Raw genomic sequence first — 27949 nt, 5'->3', positions numbered from 1 at the left:
TATGTGAATTCCTTGCTTTATATTTTGTACAAGTTTATGTAACACATTTCACTCATATGAGTATATAGAATGGGGATAAAAATACTATATATCAAAGGGGAATTATCTGGAGTTCATTCTTTCGAATGGCATTTTCAAAACAAACAAATAAGCTCAAGGTAAAAAAAATCAAAACTCGACATTTTTGCTGTCACCAAGGGAGATTACTGCGTAGGAGGTTTACAGACATAAAGGATATTTTAATAGTACCATGTAACCTTCATCTATATCAATCGGAACACCTCGGCCTGTATCTATCTCGGAGATGGCCGAGTTGTTATGATTGGGTTGGTATTTAAAATCAAAACGATAAGCAGGGCTATTATAATTGAAGGTTTCATGATCAATTAAAGTGTAAAGTTTTATAAAAACAAACTAAACTTCATATTTTATCATGCAACGTGGAAACTATTGAAAGCATTGTTCTGCAATTTATGAATTGGTCCCTAAGTCGGAATATTTCTAAAGTAATATCAAATGTAGTCGGCGCCTGGGCGCCGACTAATAATAACGAAAAAACTGAATTAAATTCATTTGCTGGTTGCAAAAATACAAATATCTTACTTAAAATATCTGCAATCACGACAAAGACTTAAGACATTGAGTCGTATTGATTAATTTGACAGAAAAAAATATTCATTTTGTAGGACATTTCAAGAAAAATGCAAAAGCTCTATGAATAGAAATCTGATAAAACCAGATAAAATATTCTACCGGTATATAGAATCAATATCATATATAACCGATGGTGACATAACATAAAAATATCACCGGGTATTTTTAATAATTATATTGTTACCAACGTAGGCCGAAATGGACCAGGCCGTTGTTGTAACTGGGCCAAAAAGGACCAGGAGTCGTATTCAATAAGCATCTTAGTTAAAAAAATTCAACTTAGTGAAAAATTTCCTTTTTTCTTATTTGAATTTTAAGAAAATGAAGAATGTTTGTACACCAAAAATATGAAAATAAGCAAGATGATGGTCTAAACAATATATGCATATGAATAAATCTGATGAAAAGTAGTGGGTATTTAAAATAATAGATGTCAAAAATTACGAATTTCTCACTTAGTTGAAAATATTCACTAAGAGACTTATTGAATACAGACCCAAAGGCCTAAACAATCCAACGCACAGGGTACAGCAGGTAGAAAAATCAGCTCTCTATATGCTTATCAAATATTGCTCACCCTGAGCCAATTTCTGACCACTGTGTGCAAGAGTGTAAAATGTAATTTGGCCAAGATGACCCAGATTCCTCTCAACACAGCCTCTGAATAACTTATGTAAGTTTTTTTACAAACGACTGCATGTATACATAAGTTTTATTTGAAGAAAAACATAAACATTGTAATTTTTTATTTTAATAACTCTCACTCACAAGTGTTTCTTTTTAAGAATATTTTTTAAGAACAAAGAATTGAAAAATGGTATAAATATATTCATAAATATGCTCATAAATAAATAATCCAGAAAATACGGACGGATAGTAGATGAACAAACAAAAAGATACATGAAACAATCGTCATTCACAACGCCTCAATACATGCTGATAAAATAGCACTAACATCTCTTTGATAGTTTACAAATCAGATCCATAAAAATAAAACAACCAAGAAAAACATTAACTTTATATGGAGATTCTAATTTATATACATGTACTTTACTTAGAAAATGCAGTCAGGTATTGATATGAGGCTTAAAAAATGACATGAGGCTTAAAAAAATGTTCACTAACCCAACTGCCCTTTATTTTCCTTCCAACCCAACATTTTTTTCAGTAGTAAGGAGTTTGTTTTCAAAGTGAAAATGTGGAAATTTGACTCATTATTATCTAAAAATAGATATATGACAGACATGGAATGTAAGGCAAGGTATAGAATAAATATAGATTATGTGTAAAGACAATATACAATGTACACAAAATGCTGCTGTCTTATCACCTGTATTATGCACCAGTCAATTGTAACCACAGCCCCCCAGGTCAGGGGGTATACCAGGGATAGCCGGGGAAATGGGCCGTGTTTTTACCTTCCAGGTGGCCCCTCAGTGCCGGGTGATAAAATGCGGTGGTTTTGTGTTCACGCCAAAAATACCAAGGAATGGTCCTTACCTATGGTCCCTGGGGTGCGGGGGCATTTGGCGGGGATTTAACCAGCAGTTCGTCCCCGCAGGGCGGAATTATACCTGGGCTTGGCTGGACCGAAAGTCAAAGTCCCCGCTATTCCCCATACCTGGGGAAGCGTGGCACAATTTACTGGTGCATTAATGATTGTTTTTTTTTTTATCAATAATAGTATGGAATGTCATTGGTTTCAAAACAAATTGCTTGACTTTGTCACTGTTATATGAAACCAAGCAAATTTTTAATTTGGCTTAAAAAAATAAAATACTTGGTTCCGGCTAGCCCACCCTACCTTTGAAATAGGTGCCGACCTTTCCATTTTTATATTCTGTTTATTAAAAAAAATTGTGTGTGTGTTTTATTATGTAGTGTACAAATTAATAATCTAACTGAAATTCTTGATATAATGCTATATTGTTAAACGATCATTGATAAAACAGTCATATTTCAATCAAAACGCGAAGCATCTCTACACTGAGGTGTGACAAAGTGGGCATGTCTGTCGCTGCGCTATCTCCGATTCATAAGCCCTATGTTTACAAGCACTACACATCCAAAACTGGTACTCCATGAGTGGGCGTCCCGTCACAATACACGTCGGAAACTTTGTGTCACAGTTTGGACAAGAGCTTGCCCTGTTGGAGAAATAACATCCAATTATAGAACAACTAGCATAAATGGATCCTAAATGTGATAAAATAAGAAATCAATATGATGTCATACTGTATTTTCATTTAAAATTGAGCTGAGATTTCTATTGTGTGATGTGAAAAACATTCACGGCCGTATGTATAGTAAAACATAAAATGTTTAGTCTTACCAGTCAGGAATGCTTGCTGAACAGCTTGTACATTCTATAGACGTGTTCCGGCTGTCTTTTGGACTGTGTCTAAAACAAACATTAACATGAAGTTCTGAAGGCAAAAGGTATAGAGGATTATTGTAAGTACCAGAAGTGTTTGAAAATCGGACTCCATTTGCTATTGATAATCAAATCAAATTGGACCAAGCATTTTGATTTACTATCAGACAATAATGGAAAGCTCATAATATTATTACGGAATACATTCATATACATAGTATCATCATGATCATTTAAATGGTTTAACCAAGAGTCAGTAAGTGTGATACTATAGTCATCCTGATTGAAGCAGTTAATCAATGGCCATGAACTTGTAATGAATTTAATGACTTCACCACTAACAAACGTAACAACAAAACACATTTATCAGATGCAAAATAATGAACACCCCATCAAGTACCAGTAAGTTACCGCATTAGAAAGATAAAGGTTAATACCGGAAATCACATCGATTGTACTCGATAATTGTTTAATCACTAAGTTCCAATGATACAGATGAAAGAGCGCTGCTGAGTCTGGCCTAAGGCTAAGGTTATCTGTATTTTTTCAGCTGACCAACAGGCATAACGGAATGATTTTTAAATCCACAGTTTAGTGAAATGCTGTGTTGTCCTTTGGAAACTGTGTACGAAGTTTCATTCCATTTGGGACATGTTTTTTTCAAGTCTTTGCTCTCCAATACCCAGTCTTGCACAATGCCGGAACATTTTTTCTTAAATCTGTGTACCAAGCTCCATTCAATTTGGGACATACTCCCTTGTTTTTGGCACAATGTCCGAACATATTTTCTCAAAAATAACAGACAAGCTAAAAACATTGTTCTGTTAGAATCATTAAAAATGATATTAGACTTAATGAGAACTCCAGATCATTCATTAATATAATTTCATTTAAAAACTGTTTTTTTTAAATATTTTGCCCAAGCTCTGTTAATGCAAAATAAATCAAAACAGTAAAAAAATGACACCAGTACTATTAAGAGCATATATATCAGCTTACAGCTTTTTTTACAATCTAGCAACACATTCAAATTCATCTAAACTATCTAAACTAAGACCCATTGATCATACTTTGTGAATATTTCCAGCGCCAGCTCCTCGTATTGTTGTCGATGATCAGGTGTTAGAGTTTCCAGTGTCTCTAGCTTGATAAACGCGTTGGAACAGATTCGGAATGCTCGATTAGCAGTCGAAGTCAAAGCTAAAATGAAGAACTTCATAATTCATTAATCTGTTTTCAAACTGAGATGGCAGAGGAAGTAAATGGGCATCTTCCACCTGAGTTATTATTTGACATCATTAGTGGTTCCATGAGTTCTGAAGTCGACATATGAATTGTCAGATTATGAGGCAAACATACCCCAATTATTTTAATTATGAAAATGACTTTCATATACAATTTTATCAATTTTTAAAAACAAAATCCAAATCTACAGACACATTTATTGTAGGCGGTGAAATCGGAAACAGGGAAACAGTTTACATTTTTGCCTAAAGATACTTGAGATAAAGCGTTTTTGAACATGCAAGTAAAATTTTCAATTTCTTGTACTTACCGAGAAGGGAATATATATCTGCCGGGTCAAGGACATCTTCATAATCCCTCAAACCTAAGGCTGTCTTCATGGCCAGGTCAACATAACCTGCAAATATATAGGACGTATATTAATGATCTAATTAACATTATTATGCCCACCGATGCAAATGTCTTAAATATGCATGAGCACAGTTTTGTGTCAGATAAAAAAAAAAAAATTATCTTGAGCTTTTTTTCTACGAAAGTAAATATGGTTTAATCATTCAATTACATACTACATGTTTTCAGTCAGCTTTGAACAAAGAAAGTTGTTTAGTGTTCATAATCACTAGAAATTATATATAACGCCTCCCCACCACCACAAGCTCAAATTTCTCAAAAAATCTTTAACATCTTATATATAAATTATAAAATATTTTTGAACAACCCTCGCAATAAAGTAATGTCAACGTGATAATTATCTTATTTCTGTCACACCCACCTTCCTGGAGTTGTCGTTGAGCTAGCAGGTAGAAGTGGAAGGCCTCTGCCCCACGCCAGGCATTCTCAATCAGCTTGCCATCCGACACTGCCGCCGTATCCTCCTCAAGGAATCCTGCGAGTGCAGAGCTCGCCTGGGGAAAGACAAGAAGGTATTTTTATAATCTACATTTTTTATGAACTTAAAAGGTCTGGGCAAGGGTTCAGCTTTTTTTTAGAGATTATTCGGCTAGACTCCATCACTAAAGTAGTATAATAGTTTGACTGTAAAAAATTTAGGGTAACCTGTTATGTTTAACTCATCCAAATTTTATCATAAAAAAAACAAACAAAACACTATAAATCTTGATATAATTTATATGAGGTTTTCAATTAATAGCTACATGGCCAAAATATCCCCAGTAAAAAAGCACCAAAATATTGCTTATATTATTTTATCTGTTCTAACACCTCTCTAGGCAAGAACCTATTCCAGTTAACCTTAATATCTGCTTTTACCCTCCATGGCATCGATCTGATATCTCTATATTGTAATATATAACCTAGACAAATATATATTCAAAATAAAAATAATACAAAAATTATATTCTACATTAAGTGCAAAGACAAAAAAACTAAAAAAAGTTAAAAAAACAACAAAAAAAACAACAATAACTGAAACACACCATTTACAATATGAATAAATGAAACTGAAATTAAAGTGCTGCTGTGCTATTAGCTCTCACTTGCCTGTTGTTTTTATTTTAGTCAATGAAGGGACACAACTCTATAATTATTTAAGCCAGAGTTATTAGCCATCCTACACAAGTGGACATTGTGTCTTACTACATGTGTACCAAATTTAACATGAATATCTTCGAAAGTATTTTTTTAGTAATGGCGGTCATCAACACCAAGGCTTTGGCAAAACCCTGGATTTTTTTCTTCAAAACTGCTAAACTCCCACTCTAATAAGTGAAAAGAACATATATTTTTTCTATGAACAAAATGAACAAAAATACCAAAACATATGGTTTACCTCTGGCCCGTACTGAGCATGATAAATATGCAAACATTAATTTTATGTATACAACAGATCATATTAACATACATGTACATAAGGCATACACATAACATATTAACATACATGTACATATATGCATACACATAACAGTAACTATTCTTCACTTTTTACAAAGGTTTAAAGGTTTTTTTAAACAGCTACAAGATTCTAAGCACAGGCATTCGGGCATTGCCTATTACTTTCAACATGATTGAACCATTGTTACAAGATTCTAAGCAAAGGCATTCGGTCATCGCCCATTACTTTCAACATGATTGAACCATTTTTACAAGATTCTAAGCAAAGGCATTCGGTCATCGCCCATTACTTTCAACATGATTGAACCATTGTTACAAGATTCTAAGCAAAGGCATTCAGTCATCACCCATTACTTTCAACATGATTGAACCATTGTTACAAGATTCTAAGCAAAGGCATTCGGTCATCACCCATTACTTTCAACATGATTGAACCATTTTTACAAGATTCTAAGCAAAGGCATTCAGTCATCACCCATTACTTTCAACGTGATTGAACCATTTTTACAAGATTCTAAGCAAAGGCATTCGGTCATCGCCCATTACTTTCAACATGATTGAACCATTTTACAAGATTCTAAGCAAAGGCATTTGGTCATTGCCCATTACTTTCAACATGATTGAACCATTCTTACAAGATGCTAAACAAAGGTATTCGGTCATCACCTATTACTTTGAACATGATTGAACCATTCTTACAAGATGCTAAACAAAGGCATTCAGTCATCGCCCATTACTTTCAACATGTTTAAACCATTCTTACAAGATGCTAAACAAAGGCATTCGGTCATCATCCATTACTTTCAACATGATTGAACCATTCTTACAAGATGCTAAACATATATTCTTTCACTTCTTATCAATTGTTAATATTTTACCCAAATATCATGGTTCGTTATCAACATTGCATCATTCAAATAGCTTTTATTCGGGAACAATTATGTAGAATAATAGAATCTAAATTGTATTCGTAGATTGGTTTATCTGTAACGGGGAAACAACGTCCGAAGTTTACTTTTTTCATTAAAGATCGCACTATTACAGATATGTTTAAATGCAATTTTAGGCCCACCAAATGCTTAAAAAAACAGGAGCTTAAATATTTAAACAACATACACTTGCCACATATATACAGCAGTTTCTTTCTTTGATTTATGGATGGTATAATGACAATTGTTTGTCGCTATTTTTTCAATTCTTAGGGCTCATGTTCAATTCATAAAAAGGTTAAAAAAACCTGCAACCTATCTACATAATGCTTCATTGAAGTCCAAAGTTAAAATAGTCCTTCATGGTTCAAATAACATGGCATTATTTATATTATCATAGAAATATCAAACCGTTACCATAGCTCCCCGCTTGTCCTTGGCCTTTGCCCTAGAGGTCATCTTCATCATCTCATGGTACTGCTCAATCAGGAGACCGCCAAGCACGTACAATTTCTTCACATGTAACGGCTTCTGTTTCTTCTCACGCTGTTCATTTGCAATCTGTAATGAAATAAGAGTGACAGACTGTTATTTTTCAAAGACTACCCATATAAAAAGTTTTGTGAACACATACTAATGTTTCCTTTCATGTTAAATATAGGCTTTTTGTGAACAGTATTTTCTTACACTTCCGAGATCAAAGCACATATGTTATTGTCAATGAGGTCTGATAATCTTTCTGTGATGTTTATTGACTATCTGTCACATTATTACCAAAATCAAAGCACTGATAGTGCAGTGAGAACAGTTGTGCATATCAGACCAACCAAACCTTTTATAAAGGTGAACCAGCTTCTGCTTCTATTCACACAAAATTCGAACCATGTTGGCTTGAACTCGCAGAGACTGGCAAAAATATCCCGAGCCTTAGAAAATTTGTACCAATTGAAAATGTTTATCTTCAGAATGAAGAATCGGTCAAGATTGAGCTAACCAGGAAATCGAGACAAGCGAGTTTGAGCCAACTGGTTTTAACTGTATTACAATTGTTTATTTGTCAGAGACTGCACTTTATTTAGCCAAATGTATGACAAATTCAAACCATCCATGGTCTATCATAAAATTCATAAGTTTTTCTTTTGACACAAGTGAAAAAAAGCATAGATGTAAAAAACATATAAAAAATATCAAACTACCTTAAACAGCAGTTTTGCAGCCTCCAGGTGGTGTCCAGCCTTCCTGTACAGCTCGATAGCGTTGACGATCTTGTTTTTCTCCAGGAGGTGCTGCGCATACTTGGCCAGGAGCGAGTCAATCTCGCGTACATTGTGGGTCTTGGCGAGGTCGATGGCCATGTTCCACTGGTTCAGATTCACACAGCAGTCTATGGCGGCCTTGATGTGGTTACACTGTAAGCAAACAAATTCTAGAGGTGTTTTCACAATGCAACTTTAATAGTAATGAAAATATCCAAGTTATTGACAAAAAGATCATTTCAAGAAAAGGTCTACTTTCCTTGAAATTTATATATATACTTTTAATACTCAGATAATTTTCTAGCTTAAATACATATTTTTTTTGTGCAAATATCGTTCGCTTTCATAAAATTCAACTTGTAATTTTTTATTTTTTTTTATTTAACTTAGTTGCTTCATGAGTACGCAACCGATCAATTTATGTTTGATACTCAGCTCCTGTCTTATACAGTTTTTGGTTCATAGTATATACTCATCATTATGGTTCATTTGTTAAGACAGCAATAACAGTGTTGTAATTATAAGTGTTGGCATATTCTCAAAGAAAAGAACTGTATCATATACTTTCATTTTTTCTGTCTATCTTTAAAGCATTCTTGTTCAAAACCCAATTTTAGTGGAGATGAACTAGTTTTCCCAATCTAAAAAGCCTCGCCCAATTCCCAAAGTAGGAACATGGGTCTTGAATGCGACACTACATCTTTGTATACCAAACACTTGTGCTAAGTAATTTTAAAATCTCTTCCAGACATGTAAAACCAGATTGACGGACACATGGATAGTGCGATTTTCCTTCGTGTGCATAATCAAAGAAGTGTCTTTTCGTGAATTTAACACGAGTGAATCATTGCAAAAAATTTCAACAACTACCCAATACTCTTGAAAAACAAGCTAGAGAGGCCATATGTAAAAAGATGACCTTATTCAATCTTTGTTAACACTGGTTTACCTTGATAAAAGCATCCACCGCCTGGTTGCACATCCCCACCGTCATGAACATGGAGGCGATCTCCTGAAAATACACAAAACACAGAAACTTAACATGAATCTTAAAACTTAACAGACATAATTTATTTTTATTAAAGAAATGTTTTTTTCTACTCCTCAGCCATTTTCAAAGCATTTGGGTCTACTATTTATAAAACCAGTTTTTTTATGTAGAAGTAGAATAAAAAAAAAGATATTTTGCCAAGTTTTTATTTAATTGTTGTTATCAAAATCATATATATTTGTTTCCATGCAACAAGGTCAATTCCCTAAAGACAGTTTGGAAATGATACAAAATCACACTCAAGTGTGTTTTCTGGGTATATACCTATACTACTAGATCACCCTCAGAGTGCTAGACTTTACATATTTTTATTTCAAAATCCAGTTTAGGCGTATTTGGCCATGTTTAAAAAATGTGACTTCACAATTTAATCACCAGAAAAAAACCTGTCAAAGAAAAAAAATTGTATGTTTAAAATTTGCAATCTGATGAAGCCCTCTGATGTAAACAATCTCGAGCAGTCTAATTTAATATTAACTTTAATCGTTAGTGTGCATAATAAAGAGAATACTGACTGGGAGAAGTTTGTGGTTCTCTGGCAGACTGGAGACCATCTTCTCAAGGCCGGTGTAATCCTCCAGGATGTAATAACACTCTGACAGTCTCTCCTGGTTACGCCCTTGCACGTAGTATGTCACAGCCTGCTGCCTACAGATCATATAGAGACATGTGACATTCATACTAGGTCAATATTGTACAAGGTCAAGCAAATTCAACATTAAACTAGGTTGATTAACACAAGGCCAAAGTTTAACAAGGTCGTTATAAAACAAGGTCAATATCTAACAAGGTCGATGTTAAACAAGGTCAATGTTAAACAAGGACAATGTCAAACATGGTCAACATTAAACATAAACAACTTCAAACTAAGTCAACATTAAGCTTAGTCTATGTAAGTCAACTTCAATCATAAGCAAGGTCAACTTAAACAAGATCAAAGTTAAACAAGGTCAACTTTCACAAGGTCAATGCTAAACAAGGTCAACTTTAACAAGGTCAAAGTTTAACAAGGTCAACTTTAACAATGTCAATGTTAAACAAGGTCAACTTTAACAATGTCAATGTTAAACAAGGTCAACTTTAACAAGGTCAAAGTTTAACAAGGTCAACTTTAACAATGTCAATGTTAAACAAGGTCATCTTTAATAAGGTCAAAGTTTAACAGGGTCAACTTTAACAATGTCAATGTTAAACAATGTCATCTTTAACAAGGTCAATGTTAAACAAGGTCAACTTTAACAATGTCAATGTTAAACAAGGTCAACTTTAACAATGTCAATGTTAAACAAGGTCAACTTTAACAAGGTCAAAGTTTAACAAGGTCAACTTTAACAATGTCAATGTTAAACAAGGTCATCTTTAACAAGGTCAAAGTTTAACAGGGTCAACTTTAACAATGTCAATGTTAAACAAGGTCAAAGTTAAATAATGTCAATGTGAAGCAAGGTCAACATTATTCAAATTACAGTATGTAGTTTTCCGTGATACTATAGTAAGACTGGTTTTATCTCCATGTTACATTCCTGCCAGACTCACCATTTCTGGCGGTCAGCATAGTAGTCCCCGATGGCGTTCCATGCCTCTTCCAACTGCACATCGTCTCCACCTGAACCAGTCTTGAGCAGCTGAACAACACGGAACCAGTCACCCAGCTTCTTCCGTAGGCTCACTGCAAGGTCCCTGGATAAAACGATTTCAAATATATTCAACAGATCTGTTATAATACTGCAGATTTTAATGTATTCATAATAGCATGATCCAGTTTTGAGGAGTCGAACAATGCAAAACCAGTCAACTTAGCTTCTTTGGTAGGTCCTTGGTATGAAGTTTTTCAAATTAATTTAACAAATTTGTATACTTTATATTTTTTAACATTGGATTATTGGACGCCAGGTGGGAGAAATGGAATACATAAATATTGTAAGCAGATATAAAATGTTTAACCAGTCTTGAGCAGCTGATCAAAAGGAAACCAGTCACCAAATATAAATACAATATAGGCACCATGATACCATGTACCAAGTTTTATTTGAATACATTTTAAACCATGGCCAAGTTTAAAGTATTTGCACCTTTGGTCGAGGCCAAACCTATGACAATAAAGACTATTTATGTTTATCGTGCTGAAAGTCAACTCCAAGTCTGTTTCCATTAATTAAGCTCCTACTCTCACCTTCTGTCCATATCCAGGTATTTCCTCTCCGCTTCCTCAAATCGCTTGAAGTATGCCGCTACTTCCGCCTGCTTCATATTCTCATTCTGAAAAATTAATAATATCACAAATTGTATTTATACCAGGTAAAATATGAGAAAGTTATTCAATGCTTTTATTCTAAAACAAATAAATCATAATTGAAATTAATAACTATTATTGTAAATATATGAGCGAAACAATTCAATTTAAAAAAGAAGACATCACTGATTGTTCAATGCTGATTTAATAAAAAGTACCTGGTATTTGACAGAATTTGTTCATTTTTTCTACAAATTTCAACAGAATAATCAAATGGTACATTTATTGATGTTGAATATAAAATAAGAAGTATAACATGCATTATGTAAGAAAGATTTCTTGAAAAGAATCATAAAAACTATATGATATTAAATATTAAGTACAAAAGTAAACATTTAAAGGCATTTAACTTTCAGCGCTTCTATTTACCTGCAAGTTCCCCAACCTCTTCACAAACTCAATGCCCTGGAAGTCCTTACATCGTACAAATGCCGTCTCAGCAATCTTCAACTGAAGTTGTTCCAAGGCGGACTCAGCTAAAAGTCTCCATAGACGTGGGTGGGGGTTGTCTTCAACAAACTGTTGGGCGTCCTGTAATCCAATCTTCTCAAGAAGGTCTCTTGTATCCCTCAGTGACTGAAATGCATGAAATAAAGATGTTAACATTAGAAGAATTGTCATAGGCCAACTCAGCTGAAAGTCTCCACAAACAAGGGTGAGGGGTATCTTTTACAAACTGTTAATATCAGAGAAATTGCCAGTATATTACATGTAGTTTTTAATATAGACAGTCGGCAAAATTAGCACAACCCTGCAATGACTAAATGCTTTCCATAGATATTCATTTGCTAAAATATCTTGATTTAATATGATAGGTCTTGTATATTTTAAAATATTGATGCTGGGCACTAATGTAAGAATTCAGAATTGTTCACCGAAAATTTCAATGACTGTATAAAGGGGAGCAGGCATTAATTTAAAACAATTTATGATACACTGGTCTTATATAAATGTTCAATGATCTGATTACCTTGCTAATCAATTTGTAAAGTTATTACCATGTTGATAAGCAAAAAGGTTGCATAATTTTTATAAAGACATGCAAGACATAAAGACATGTGTGGTTTAGAAATATGGGGATGACAAAGATATGAAATTATAGAAAGAGTACATACCCATGTTTGCGAAATGATTTTATCTGTTTATTGTATAATTGTACAATGACTGTATAAAGAGAGGCCATTAATTAAAATCAATTTATTCTACACTGGAATCATAAACATTTCTATTTTAAATAAGTTGATTAAATTCAATATAATTTTAATGATACAATACCTTGATTTCCATTTCTTGCATGTATTCCTTGGTGGGATTCTCTGGGTCCTTCATGATTTCATCCAGGAGGACTGTTTTGATCTGGAGGTCATTAAACTGGCAGATATATCCGCTCGACAGGATCGGCTCCTCAGGGTCAAGACCTCGGAATATGTACATCCGGGTCTTCTCCATCATGGCAAACAGCTCATGGTTGTCCTTTTGGAAAAAATTATTTATTTAAATTAAACATTATATATTTTACAAAGATTGTGAAGAAATATATGATAGCTTATACTTAGTCAAGTTCTTTGTCACGATATTGCCCAAGAGTGTGGTCTTGTGTTGTGGGGGAAACCGGAGTACCCAGAGAAAACCCATTTGTCCAGCTTGGTTACCACTTACCAAACTCACATGGGCCCATTATTTATTTGGTAAGAGGAAATGATTTTAAGTTGATGAAAATATTGTGAGATGTCAGAAATCAGCTCAAAATCACTCATTTAGTTTAATTCCATGTTAAAAGCTTGAGACAATCACATCAATCCTTAACTCAGCCTATCTTCATGGCCCAATTTCTCAAAAAATCTTAAGTGTAACTCATTTAGGTATCTTATTTCATTTAGCAAAAATAATTACTTAAATACTATTTTAAATGTAGTTTATCTTAATTATCTCAAATATCATTTCTTTTTAAAGCCTCAAAACTCTTTAAAATAAGAATATTATACAATTTATATACAAAATCAAAAATAGGGTGTTGAGCTTGATCCTGTTATAAGGAACTTCAGATGTGAGAAATTGGAGCCATGTCTCAGATGGTTATGCATTCAAACTGTAGATTTTTCTTTCTAATTTAACTACCTCAGCCTTCTTAATGTTCCAGACATTTTTCCTTTCAACCTGGATATATCGGATTTAATATTAATTTTGAGAAGGCCCCTACCTCAGCCCACTTCATGTCCCAGACATCTTTCCGCTCAAACTTGAGATGCTCCCCAATCACTTCCTTGCCATCAGGGTCGGTCATCCTTGTGTCAAGGTCAAAGAAGGTCAGCACTCCACTGATGTCAATGATGGCCAGACGGCTGATAGGAAAAGACATTATATTTATTTATAATATTTCAAGGAAATATCCATTGATTACTCTTCAATAATGAATTACTAGCGCAGTGGATAAGTCGCTATTTTCCTAATTTTCACCATTTTTACTGTTGTCACAACATCAACAGACTATAAACTTTTGCTTTTTTTCCTGTTAGTGTTGCTTTTTTCTGAAAAGAAGACATATGCTTACCAATGTTTAAGTGCCAGCTTACCTTTTTGTGTTACTTCTCAGCTTGTTGAACAGAAAAATGAACACTTGTTTCTATTTAAAAGGCATAGATGTGGCCACAAATTATGGAACTTTCCATAGGAACTTTATCAGAAAAAGAATATATTCGATTAATTCTGCAGTTACCCGGAAGTGCAGTTGAGGGAGAGCTGATGTGGTCGACACTCCAGGGCATACTTCTGTGTCAGAGACAACATTGGCATCGAGTAGCGGTTAAGGGTGCCTGACTCACGACCCTGAAAGTATATGTTTACATCTGGTTAAAGAAATCTCAAAAAAACCTCGACACTCAAGTGCATACTTCTGTGACAGTGACAACAATGGCATCAAGTTGCAGATAAGGGTGCCGGACCGATTGAAACACATATTGAATTGGTTTAAATATCAAACAAGGAACCCCGCAGTGTGACAAAACCAGGTTTTCATTAATTGACAGAATAACTTTGTTGTGAGATTCAGTTTGAACTGGGGGTTTTCTATTTTTATTAACAGTGACCTTGACATTGACCCTAGGGGTTCCAAATGCAATCCCATGGAAGACCTCCATAAACTCTTCCTACATACCAAATTTGATCACTATATGTCAAACCTTATTAAAATAATTTGATACCATAGGTGAGTTTGAAGCCGCTCTCCTGCCGGCCCACCAAAACAAAGATGTACTTCATTCTAATAACCAGGTTTCACTTTGTCATAACCTGGTTAAATATCATAAACAAGCAAACTTCAAGCAGATGCCATTGCTCCATTGTGTTTTCTCACTTGACCAATGGACATAAAATTATCCTAAGACGTTTTCTAGTGAAAGCCGACAAAGTTTCAACGCAATGACAACACAAAGGTTAAAACATTTATAAAAAAGAAAACACTCAAATTTGAGATTATTAATATTATTTCATAATACAATTTGTCTTTATGAATTTTTTGAATCTGCAATTCTGAAATTACTGTGCTGATAGGCTTCTATTGCTTATTAGATGCATGAAACTTGCAGCTTGGGCTTACAGAACATAAACAATCTATTTGAACTAATCCAAACAATCAACTCATACCACAATTAGTATCTTGTCAGATGCGCACACACAACATATCTGGTCCTCTGTTCCTGTGAAGGCCTTACTGAAATCTATCTCCTCCATGGCAGCTCCGCCAGTAGGCTGGTCATCTATGTGGTGGAGCCTGTGAAAGAAGGGTATATGGCATTAACAACCTAACATGTACAGCAATATTGTTGAAGGAGAACGCACAGTAGACCTGGAGAGTTTCGGAACATCACACCAAGTTATCTCCCTAACCTCTCAGATCCAGTTTACCTCCTGCCAGCTACCTCCAGACTGGAGAGTTTCTTCACATTACCTATAAATGAAGATTACACCAAGGGCACAAAGTTATCGCCCCTACTTCTTTCAGCCAGTTTTCCTCCTGCAATCAAACTCCAGTTGGGAGTTTCTATACATTACCTCTACATGAAAAGTTAACCAAGGGTACAAAGTTATCTCTCCTACCTCTCAGAGCCAGTTTTCATCCTGCTAGCTACCTCCAGACTGGAGAGTTTCTACATTTGACCTCTAAATGAAGAGTACACCAAGGGCAATAAATTGTCTCCCCTACCTCTCAGAGCCAGTTTTCCTTCTGCCAGCTACCTCCAAGGTGGAGAGTTTCTTGGGATTCTTGAACTGCCATGTGTAGAAGGCCTCCCTTGAGGCTGCCACAATGTGGGTCCGTGTCATGGTCAGGTATACAGGGTCGATCTCTGAAAATTAAGAGTCATATGAAGATGACCAGAAAAAAATAGTTTTTATAATCTCATCTCCACCAATCGATATCTAATACCTGCTGACACAATTTTTTTATTTATTTTAAATCAGCCTTAGTAAGATGTAGTTAAAAATCAGAGGAACAGTGTCAAACATCAAGTTATGATTCTATATCTGTTCAGTGGATATTTTTCACAACTTCAAAATTGCAGAAAGGAGATTTATCTATTGTCCAAATAAATTCATAGCTATAAGTTAAAGGGTGTAAGTAAGCCTATCAAACTGGAAAGCTCCAATTTCCATAAATAACATATATATCCCGTTTCTCAAACAGCTTATAAAATCTTTAATAAACAAGTCACCGACCTATGTACTTTGAGTCGAGCGGCGTCCCGATGGAGTTACACAACACGAGCACATACTGATTGGTCATCTCATCAGCCCTCGTTGCTAGGCAACAGTAATCCCCACACGCAGTGATGCTGATAAGGTTCTTCACATACTTCACATATTTCTGAAATAAATAATATGCTTTACAAATATGAGGGTTGATCAAAAATTGATCTAGTTCTGTTTTACAAATGTGAAGTTTGATTCAGAATTGATCCAGTTCTGTTTTACGGATGTGAGGGTTGATCCAAAATTGATCTAGTTCTGTTTTACAAATATGAGGGTTGATCCAGAATTGATCTAGTTCTGTTTTACAAATATGAAGGTCGATCCAGATTTTTTTTAGTTCTGTTTTACAAAATATGAGGGTTGATCCAGAATTGATCTAGTTTTGTTTTACAAATACGAGGGTTGATCCAGAATTGATCTAGTTCTGTTTTACAAATATGAGGGTTGATTCAAAATTGATCTAGTTCTGTTTTACAAATATGAGGGTTGATCCAGAATTGATCTAGTTCTGTTTTACAAATATGAAGGTCGATCCAGATTTTTTTTAGTTCTGTTTTACAAAATATGAGGGTTGATCCAGAATTGATCTAGTTTTGTTTTACAAATACGAGGGTTGATCCAGAATTGATCTAGTTCTGTTTTACAAATATGAGGGTTGATTCAAAATTGATCTAGTTCTGTTTTACAAATATGAGGGTTGATTCAAAATTGATCTAGTTCTGTTTTACAAATATGAGGGTTGATCCAGAATTGATCTAGTTTTGTTTTACAAATATGAGGGTTGATCCAGTTCTGTTTTCCAAGTATGAGGGTTGATCCAGAATTGATCTAGTTCTGTTTTACAAATATGAGGGTTGATCCAGAATTGATCTAGTTTTGTTTTACAAATATGAGGGTTGATCCAGAATTGATCTAGTTCTGTTTTACAAATACGAGGGTTGATCCAGAATTGATCTAGTTTTGTTTTACAAATACGAGGGTTGATCCAGAATTGATCCAGTTCTGTTTTACAAATATGAGGGTTGATCCAGAATTGATCTAGTTCTGTTTTACAAATATGAGGGTCGATCCAGAATTGATCTAGTTCTGATTTACAAATATGAAGATTGATCCAGAATTGATCTAGTTTTCATTGTTTTACAAATATGAGGGTTGAAAATACACATCAATGTATCGCTCAACCTTGTCACTTGTTACAGGTTGTCAAAGATGTTCAAAGGAATCCATTTGATTGTGAATCGATGTGCTATTATTTGTTGACGAGATGTAATCGTTTTATTGGATTGGCAACCATGAGCATTGTGTTATTAAATGAAATACCTCGTTATTCTTCGTGTCCCAGAAGATAACGCAGTGTTCCGCCCTGTCTGGCTTCGTGAATGAATACACCACCGTGTTTGAACAGTAGCCCCACTGGAAAGCACAAACATGCTACTTTAAAACACACAACACAATCAGTCACAGTATTCTTTTTACATTTAGGACACAAATGTGTTCAAACAGTAAATCCACTGGAAAACCATCATTTCACAATAGAGTCATATTATTGAATATGAATTCAGGTAAATATGCATTAAAACCAGATTCAAAATTATTGAGCAAGTGATAGATTTTTTTACCAGAAATAACTTATAATGGAAAAATACCTACCACAAGATTTCATGTATACAAACATTTGGACTAAGTCTCATAAAGTTTTGGCGAAAATAAGTGACTGTCACAGCATGTACAAGTAAACAGGTAACATTGAACGACTGATAACAATGGCTTACCAGGAGTGCTACGAGTTAAGGTCTAAAATCAAGTTAACATCATTCTACTTGTAGTTGGGTCTGAAGTTTGCAAAGTATACTAACACACAGCGAGGGCTACACTTGTACCTTCCCAGTATATAACGTCTTATTTTAATATTTACCTAGTAGTCAGGTATGAAGTTTGCACTCTGCCACCTTTATTCGATATAAAGCCTTGGTTAAACAATTACCTTGTAGTCAGGTTGGATATTGGTGAAGTATGTTGACGAATCCCACACTCAGGCTGCCACCTTTTTACATTATAAAACCTTGGTTAAACATTTACCTTGTAGTCCGGTCGGATGTTGGCAAAGTATATGAATGAATCCACCGCAAGGGCAACACGCAGACTTCCACCCTCCCAGGAACACGAGTACATCTGCTTCCCGGGAACCTTCAATGTCCTCAGGTGCTGGAATCAGAACAGCAGAGAAGTAAACAATGATATCCTTTAAGATAATTGCTCTTCGTAGCAAAAGTGTGACAATTGTTTACATGAGTAAATAATGCAGAAATTGTAATACACAAACAGTTTGTCATTAGGGCGATTACTCCATTGTTAACGGTCTGTCTGTTTTACTTTAAATTCAATCATACAATGATGCAACAGTTTTAAATCTGAATCATGAGTTCACTGATCATCCTTTTTTTGTATGGGAAAATTGCATTACAATATTCATGGCTGATAAAATAGGACTTTGGGGATTCAAGGTTAAACAGGCCTTCCAGGGGTATTCTGACATATCAGAAACTGTGTGTGTTTTTCCATTTCATAAGGATCCACATGTTTAAACAAGACTGAAAAAAGGTTTGAGTGTCATACATTTGATAATATTTCGTAGAAGAAAATACATCCTGGGACCGACAATCTTTGAACACAATCTTTTACTGACAAAATCCTTGAAAGATGTACTCTTACTCCCAAATAAGATGTACCACAATTAATACAATTGTTTTAATATACCGAAAAGGATGAATAAATAGTGAAAACAATGGTTCTTATGAAGGATACTGTGTTTATGTTGATAAAAAGGTGCAGAAAAAAACAGTATTTCTACCTAACGAGACCATAGTTGATCACTGTAAATCTTTTAGGACGTTTTCAGCTATTAAATACATGGTTACAATCCTGTAATCAGTAATTAATACTTCAATCAATGCATTACTTAGCAAGCAGTTCAATGTTTATCTCTCAGATTTATGTTTGTTATACATGTGTATGTATTGATTTTAAAATCAAAAAAATTGGCACATACCTCTCCATTTGGTCCATAAAACTGAACAACGTTCACATCCTTGTCCTGACCTATGGCCTTCTGTGATCCGGCCACCGCCATAACAGCCCCAGTGTGGTTCCACGCTATCTGACATACAGTCATACCAGTGTCTATTAGGATTGGGTCTGAAATGTATAGTGTGATCGCAATGTCATACCAATATAATACAATAAAAAAACTAGCTGTTCATATAAGCTACCAACACACCAATTTTCATTACCATCCATCAATGCTAGCCTAAGGTATTGGTCTGAAACCAATGTCTGACGCCTGTCCACCCAACAACATCTCCATTCTTATAACCTGGTTTTCAGAGATCGTGTCTGGTTTGCGCAGTGGTTAGCGCACTCGCTTCTCACCTAAGTGACCTTGGTTCAATTCGATTTGACTCACTCTTAAATATTTTTTGAAGACATCAACACAAATGTTTCTCTTTCATTTGATATCATATCATAAAAAACACTTACTCTCATCAAGCTCTGATCTCATTATCTGACAGCGCCCGTTATCGAAGCAGATAGCCAGACAAGGACACCCGGGCTCGACATAGCCATTAGCCCCATTGTACCAGTGTACTCCAGCTATTTTGATAGCCCCTGTACAGTTGGTTAGGCAGTAGATACTCAACTTGCTCTGGAATGGAAGAGATTGGAAGATTTTGTGATTTAAGGCAATAACTGAAATTACCTTAGTGTCATATTTTTGTTAATTTGCTACATATTTGTGTGAAGGCGAGTGGAAAAATAAAAACAAATAAACCTTTTGCCATTTTGCGCCAAATCATTACTGAGGTTACGACTTAAAGATCCTTTAATGGAAGAAGCCTGAAAGAGACTTTACAGGGCTTGGGTTTTAAAAAAACTACCTTTCCGATATATTTTTCTTATACCAGTGGGCAAAAAATTAGAACAAGCATGGTAGCCTGGCACCAGAATAATGGTTATTGGGTTTCTTCAAAGTTTTAATATTCCATCGCTAGGCTTATTACAATGTCCAAAGCCAAGATGAAAAGTAAGAATTTGGACTCATTGATGCAAAATCAAAATATGTGGACTTCTAGAGATAAAACAATGATTAAGTATTGTCAAAAATTGACCATTTATGACTGAGGTTGCTGATATTTGATTCCATAATCTCAGAATTGATTATCGAGATTTGGCCATGTAGTAGAAATGTACCGAATTGATTATGTGACAGTTAAGCAGCATTTAACAAAAAAAATCAAATCACTCATTAACTTCAAATTAAATTTTTTTTTTTACATAAATGTATAGTTTAAATTACAAAATCCAAAATGAAAGCGAAATGGGTTGCTGATTATTTTTGATTATTGATTATGATTTTGAACCAGACTATACTCACAATGAAGTTGCCCATGTTGTCGTATGTATGGACTTCGCCATTCGCCATCCCAAACAGCAGTAACTTCCCATCTGGGGACCACTGGAAAAACATGAACATGATTAGATCATTCATACAATCAACAAAATTAAAACACAAATGTAGTTAAAAAATGCTATTTCACTAATAGTTACTGGCTCCAAGATTTGGGTTCTAGAAGTCCATTTAGGGCTTATTTATGTTTTATTATTAAATAGTATAGATATTTAAAAACCCTTAGAATACAACCTATATTTTCAGTAAATGAAATTGCAGATAGGCAATCATTAAGTTCTTGACTCAATCATTAAGAATTTCAACTTTCGCAGGTGTTTAAAGTTCCACCTACTGCCACTCATCGGATACACACTCCCATATTCAAAGACAATGGGTCAGCCAATGAGGTTGTATTCTAAGTCAATAAGGTAACCTGAAGTAACATCTTAATGATTAAGAAGGGCTTGTTTTCTACGTTCACTCCACCCAGTCTTAATCATTAAGATTTTACTTCATCTTATCTAATTATTGCTTATATTTTAAACAAATCACTCACCTCCACATAGGCAAGCAGTATGCCCTTTAGCTCTTTGCCCCAGATCCTGTTCCCGTCCACAGAGCCTACAATAACCGCCCCGTCCTCGTACACAATGCAGATCTTCTGACCATCCGCGTTCCAGGCCATGCTTCGCACCACGGACTTGTTACGATTGTTGATCATCTCCTCATACCAGGAGCCTGAATGGTAGTGTTTAAATGGATCTCAGACTTTTACTTTCAACTTAAGCAACTTTTTACCTTTTCACTGATGAAACCAACGCCCATATTACAGTTCCATATATAGTTCTCATAATTGCATCATGTTGTTCTTAAGTAATTTTAAGATATATCATATTTTGGTATATCCCTATATTGTGCTCCAACAAACACATGTGTATAAATGTGATTATAGATTATCATTGCTATTATTATTTTAACGCCTTCTTATAAAGAACAAAAATAAATGTAAACAGAAAAATAACCCAAATAAAAAAAAATATATGTCAACAATCTGTTCCAGTCGTCCGTACCCTTGTACAGCATCCATACGATAATGAGGCCATACTGGTCACTCGTGGTCAGTTTCTGATACTGACCGTTCCACGTCACCACCTGCACTGCACCTACAACGTCAAACAACAACAGTAACAGCCAACCAGAAACTGCTTAAAAATATTTAGGCAGAAAAATAAAATCTTTGTTTCCAATGTCAATGCCACAAGCATAAAGGGTTCATGACTTTGTGTAGGTTGGAAGAGATTTCTTAAAAAAATAAATAGGTTCCAAGACATCGAAATTAGACTTTTGGATAAACAAATCTGAATTCTTATACTATTGTTTGGCCTCAAATTTTGAACAAGTCCTGCTAAATAGAATTCAGAATTTTAGCAAGCCTGGAAGACATTTTACCTGTGCTGGGCTTGCAGCTTGTGTTTATTTCGACCACTGAGATATTGGGCAACATTTATTCAACTTCACATTAATAGAACTGTCGCAAATTTGTCAGGGTCAATCTTAATTAATGCTTTGTAAAAACAGCACATGAATGCACCATGGCAGAACAAGAATCTACCGAAAAGGATAAAAAATTAACCTTATAAAAAACGTGTGTTGGGTGGCAGTATTTTTTTAGGGTAGGTCAAGTAGGAAACAAACATTTTTTGTTTCGCCTTAACTGACCACAATGTTACACAGTAACACTGGGGCCTTCGATTGGGATTAGATTCAATTATCTCTCTTCCTTTTACTGGAAATGTTTTTGTTGTTTGAAAATTGAATAAAGAATAGTGGGCAAACTTCAGATGTAGCATTTTCTCTTTTTATTTGTTAACTAATGCAAAACAGCTTCAAATTCCGTGATTCAAATCAAAATTCAGAATAGCGGCGTTTCGAGCATATCACCATTCAATGTGATTAGATGAAACACTTGAAAACATTCATAATTTGCCCAAGCTCAGTAAGCCAATTCCCAAAACATGCACAAAAATGGTTTGTATTTATATAATTCTGTTGATTCCAAAAAACTATGCTTTTTTACGACACACTAAGTTTCCATTTCAAGGAAAAGAAATAATTGCTTCAATCCCTTTATAACAGAAAATGTAACAATTCAACATGATCTCAATGCCCCCATACCCTACCATAGATGCCTAAAGCCCAGACAGACACTTTCCCTCGGGAGTCTCCGAATGCAACTCGAGGCTTTGCTAACTTGCCACAGTAAGACCATGATGCACATGAAACATGGCCTGCAAATAAACCCTCATATATGTACAAAGGGTAGGTAGTTAGATTGGTAAAATCCCTAACAAACATTACCCACAAACCCCCCTGCCAACATTTTAAACCATATCAATTTTGGTTCTGAGGGAGGGGCGCATGTTTGGGCTCTAAAATTACACCCCCTCTAACATTGATTCCTGGATCCTCTCCTGTACTGAGATTACATATTGTCATTGAATAAAATGATTTATGTATAATATCTTGAATCAATTATGTGTATACAAGGCCAACATGTATTTATTTGCACAGGAAAGCTGCAGAAACCAAACCCAGTAATGTTTTTAGCAAAACAATGACTCAGCACAAGATTGAAATAACTCCAAATACAATTTTAATAAGTTACTTCAATCTTGCTTTGAACACTCAAAAATTGATCAGTAGGTTACAAATACAGGTCAACAAAATTTAGGTTCACATCAGGCCTAAGTAAAATACTTCTGGTTTGGGTTACCCATCCCTTCCTATAAAATACATGCCGACCCTACCATTGTATAGTCAGATAAAAAACAATTTCAATAAAAACTGAGGAAAAGATAAAAAAATAGTTTGTTTAAATAAATGAGGCTTAAAAACCATTACTGTAGAATACTTTGACATCATTCTCCAATAATGACAATAATATTCTAACATGAAGCCTTATAAAAAAAAAATAAGAAACACTACCAACCCTACATGTTTTTGGACAAGATGTTACCCAAACCACACAATTGTATTTTTCTTGGCCTCATTAAACAATGCAAGTACAAGTATATGGCTTGTGGCAAATTGACATGGGAGAGGAGTGATTAATGCCAGCCAAAAATGGGGTTAATGTTATACTGATGTAGATATAAAATCAATCATCAGCTATCACATTATTGTATTATTCATTACCTGGATAACAATACTCATCTTTCAAATCAGTACAGCAAGAAAACCACAAAATATTTGTGGTTCAGATAAACATACATACCCTAAATATAACCATCCCTCCTGACCCTAACATTAATAGATAATCACTTAATGATTTATCTAAACTTCAACTTTACATTAAAATGTTGTCGGATCAAAAAAGTAATTGTAAAACTGTAATTGGACAATGTCTATTTCACAAAAATAGAACAGGTATATTAAATGTTATGGACCAGTTCACACAAGTTGTAATGGACATGTCCACACAGACCAACTTCACACAGAAATATGAGCCCCTTTTTTGCTAGGGAATCCCATTTCAAACTTACTGTGCATCCCTGTGAGCCCCAAAAAATTCTTTAAATGAGTATTAATCAAAAAACCATTATATTGGGACCCCATACAATTAACACAGACCCCCACTTTTTCAACCATAAGGGTTTTATGACACCACCTGAAATTTCCCCGGGTAACCCATGGGCCTGTTTCATTAAAGCATCTTATTCGTAGGTTCAATATTTTTAAATCTGTATAAACCTTTCATATGGCAACAACTCAATTTTTACTTTTTGAGACTTTGTAGAAATATTTAATCCCTGGTATACCGTAATTCAAAGTCATCATAACTGACCAATGTGGCCTTCCAGTCTCTTGCTTATTGACAGGTTGCTCAGAGCCTAAGTTAATTCCAAAACAATAAAGAATGAGTAAAAAATGTGTTTCTGGCATCCCGACCCTACCTAGCAGACCCTGCATGCCTCCAACCCAAAACTTATTTCTACCTTACATCAAAAAATTAATAAAATTGATCTGATGTGTATATGGATGATCTGTCATTAAAAATACAATTAAAAACATTTAATAGTTAAGATTAAATTCACAACATACTGAAATGTCATCCTAAGCATTTGCGACATGTTCTGCTATTTTGACTGGACTTACTAAGAATCAAAACATTATCCCTACCCTACTTTTAATTTTTGAGACCACAGTCCTAAACATAGATAAAATATTTAGGCCTTCAGTTTTCACAAATTTCTAAGACATACCACTATGGCCTTCCAGTGTCTGGTTCATGGAGAGGTTGCTGGGGGCGGCAAGGCCCTTCGCCTTAACATCTTTCCCTGCAAACATGTACAACACATTTTAAAACATAAACCAAACCTAACAGAGGAAGATGCTGATTCTCATCTGCTTCTTAAGGTGCTTGACAATTATTCAATTTACATTAAGATTTTTGGAGTGATATCAATTAATCAGAGCTCCAGCTAGGCCTAAAAATCAGGGTGGGGCAGCTTGCCGCTCTATTCCAGCACCCTAGTGCCTTTGACTACACCCTGCTGTGCACTTTTTTTTGACTGAGTCAATTTTTAGAAGTAAGTATAAAAATAATAAATAGACATAATTTGATACTTAAGTAAAAATAATGCACCAGTCAGTTGTAACCATGGCCCCCCCCCCCGGTCCGGGGGTATACCGGGGATAGCCGGGGAAATGGGCTGTGTTTTTACTTTTCAGGTGGCCCCGCAGTGCCAGGTGACTGCGGTGGTTTTGTCTTCACGCCAAATTTAGCGGGAAATTGGCCTTATCTAGGGTCCCTTGGGTGTGGGGGCATTTGGCGGGGGTTTTACCAGCAGATTGTCCCCGCAGTGCGGAGACTTTGCCCAGGCTTGGCTGGACCGAAAGTCAACGTCCCCGCTATTCCCCGGACCTGGGGGGGCCGTGGTTACAAATGACTGGTGCATAACAGCTAAGGTATTCATAACAAACTATTAGTTTTGATAGTAGTTACAACACAAACGCATTAAGAATTGAACAAAGGCACTGAATAAATGATATTACGGTAAATATCAACAAAATTAGTGTTTTTCTTACACTTAACATCCCACTGTTATTGTTTTTCATTAAACTATTGAACTTTTGAATATCCAGATGTTTGATGATAAAGGCTTACCTGTTTGGGTCTCCAGTTTGAGGACCTTGAGAAGTCCATCCTCCCCTCCACATGCAATGTAACCCTGGTCCTTGTTCCAGCTTACACATCTCAGCTTTGTGTTGTTTGGTATGGCAATCTTAAAAGTTTGAAAGAAGGCAATACTTTGATGTTTTAATTACAGCCTTAGATTTCAAACAAGCGATTAATGGGTAAAACACCTGCAATTTGCTCGTTTATGTGCCAGGGTATAGGGAAGTTAGGAGGATAGTGCATAATATCAGGTATTTACACGGCTAATGTTGTATCAAATTATCAAGTTCTTTAGACTTAAACACCTAAACACTCTACACTTTGCCATCTCCTTTCATTACACAGTTCACAGTAACAAATCACAGAGGCATGGATCAAGCAAAAAAAGATAATTGATTAAAAACAAATAAGTGAGTGATTGATTATAATAATTATAATAATAATGAAACTAAATGAGTGAAAAAATGGGTGATTGATGAAATCAAAATCAAATAAGTAATTGATGAAACCTAAATAATTGAGTATTTTAGCGAGTGATTGATTTAATTATTGATTGATTGATCTATTTATTGGACAAATGATTGATTGAATGATCAATTCTTCATTGCTTTGATTGAATGAATGATCAAGTTATGAAATTAATAAATAGGAATGGTTATTCAAATGATTGATTTGTCAAATAAGGGTCTGATAAATTGGATGAGTAAAAAATACACAAAATGCATTATGTTGGAAATATTTAAAGATCACAATGTGCATGTATTTTTCTTTAGACCTTGCGGTCAAGGATAACCTGTGAAAATGCAAGCACTTATTTCCAGCGGGGTCCTTTGTTTTTGCTGAAGGGACAGCACGAGGAAGAGACAGTGGTGGGATACAAGGAAGTCCTGTGCGATACCCTAGGTCTTTTTCGAAGAAACCCCTTGGTTCTTTCAGGTGCTTGGTGTAAAGCACCGATACATGGGGTACAACTTTCCTGGGTTAAACCAGTACTGAGTACACCACTTTTCCAAGCATTACCCTTTAATTGCCGAGGGCCAGGCAAGGGGGCTACTTGTAGGGACAGATATTAAAAATAATTGTTTGATTTTTAACATTCCTTCAAACTGATTAATTCATTGTGAAAAAAACTAACTGGACCTAAGTAGACCAATTAAGCTAGTATAGACTGATAAGGCCGAGCCTGTTTAACGGGAATGTCAGGACTAGAAGCTCAAAAATGACAACATAAAATGATAATCAACAAGGTACGAAAAACATTGACAACGAATCGATAGCTTCTCTAGCAACCGCACGTCATCTCTTAACTAGAATGATTTTTTATACCTTTTTACTTAAATACACAAACATGATGATTGCTTAAGTGGAGTTCTGCTATATCACACAGAAAATTGTATTTTCAGCAACCAGTGACAAAATTGTTGTTACTGTCGCTGCGGAATGTTCGCTATTCTCACAAACTTCAAATTTGTTGCTGTAGTCAAAACGTACTTATGTCGACCGGCCAATACATGATACGGTTATAGAGCAATTCAGTATAATAAATAAAAATGAATCAACTAACAACTTTTTATTCTAAATGCACTTACTTACATTACTATCAATTCAAAGACGTCAGACAATTAGTATAATTTCACATCTGATCGTCGAAATAGAAATATCAACAAAACAGATCTGTTCATACACCGAACTAGACTTCAAACAGGTATTAAGAAAAGCGTCCTATCGTTATAATTGTAGAATTAATCAGCGAATCTGCACTTAAATTTAACAAGATGTTTTCTGGAATTTTCTTTCTGAAAATGGCATTGTAAATATGTCGCATTGATGATTTGATGCAGTTTCTTGACTATTATATTACACATTAACAGAAACTTGAATTTTCGGAATAGCTAATAAAGTTCGTTCGTTCTGCCACTTAGAG

The 27949-nt window shown here is 35.0% G+C and overlaps 1 protein-coding gene across 1 annotated transcript; it reads right to left on the bottom strand.

The window, feature by feature from the left end:
• Positions 1 to 1352: 1352 nt before the first annotated feature.
• LOC128205860 (WD repeat-containing protein 35-like) lies at positions 1353 to 27478 on the bottom strand. Its single transcript, XM_052907873.1, has 28 exons — positions 27352 to 27478; positions 26014 to 26131; positions 25109 to 25183; positions 21917 to 22009; positions 21403 to 21584; positions 20832 to 20912; positions 19937 to 20102; positions 19449 to 19594; positions 18479 to 18604; positions 17720 to 17812; positions 16367 to 16514; positions 15855 to 15996; positions 15296 to 15422; positions 14370 to 14479; positions 13854 to 13995; positions 12929 to 13126; positions 12023 to 12229; positions 11534 to 11619; positions 10897 to 11040; positions 9876 to 10008; positions 9259 to 9321; positions 8250 to 8462; positions 7471 to 7614; positions 5046 to 5178; positions 4584 to 4670; positions 4099 to 4228; positions 2987 to 3055; positions 1353 to 2801 (listed from the first exon to the last, which is right to left on the bottom strand). The coding sequence occupies exons 1-28, from the start codon at positions 27373 to 27375 to the stop codon at positions 2636 to 2638; spliced, it is 3546 nt and encodes a 1181-aa protein (XP_052763833.1). The 5' UTR covers positions 27376 to 27478; the 3' UTR covers positions 1353 to 2635.
• Between the last annotated feature and the right edge of the window lie 471 nt (positions 27479 to 27949).

The sequence above is a fragment of the Mya arenaria genome, chromosome 10, assembly GCF_026914265.1.
Source record: "Mya arenaria isolate MELC-2E11 chromosome 10, ASM2691426v1".
Taxonomy (NCBI): Eukaryota; Metazoa; Mollusca; class Bivalvia; order Myida; family Myidae; genus Mya; species Mya arenaria.
This window is presented reverse-complemented; position numbering and strand designations above follow the sequence as displayed.

Excerpts from the sequence above, each read along its gene's own strand:
- LOC128205860 (XM_052907873.1), bottom strand. The coding sequence starts at position 27,375 with ATGTTTGTGTATTTAAGTAAAAAG. Across the intron at positions 14,480-15,295 it reads CTGACAAGATACTAATTGTG|GGTCGTGAGTCAGGCACCCT; the intron begins GTATGAGTTGAT and ends ATATACTTTCAG. Across the intron at positions 3,056-4,098 it reads GCGCTGGAAATATTCACAAA|ACACAGTCCAAAAGACAGCC; the intron begins GTATGATCAATG and ends TGTTTGTTTTAG.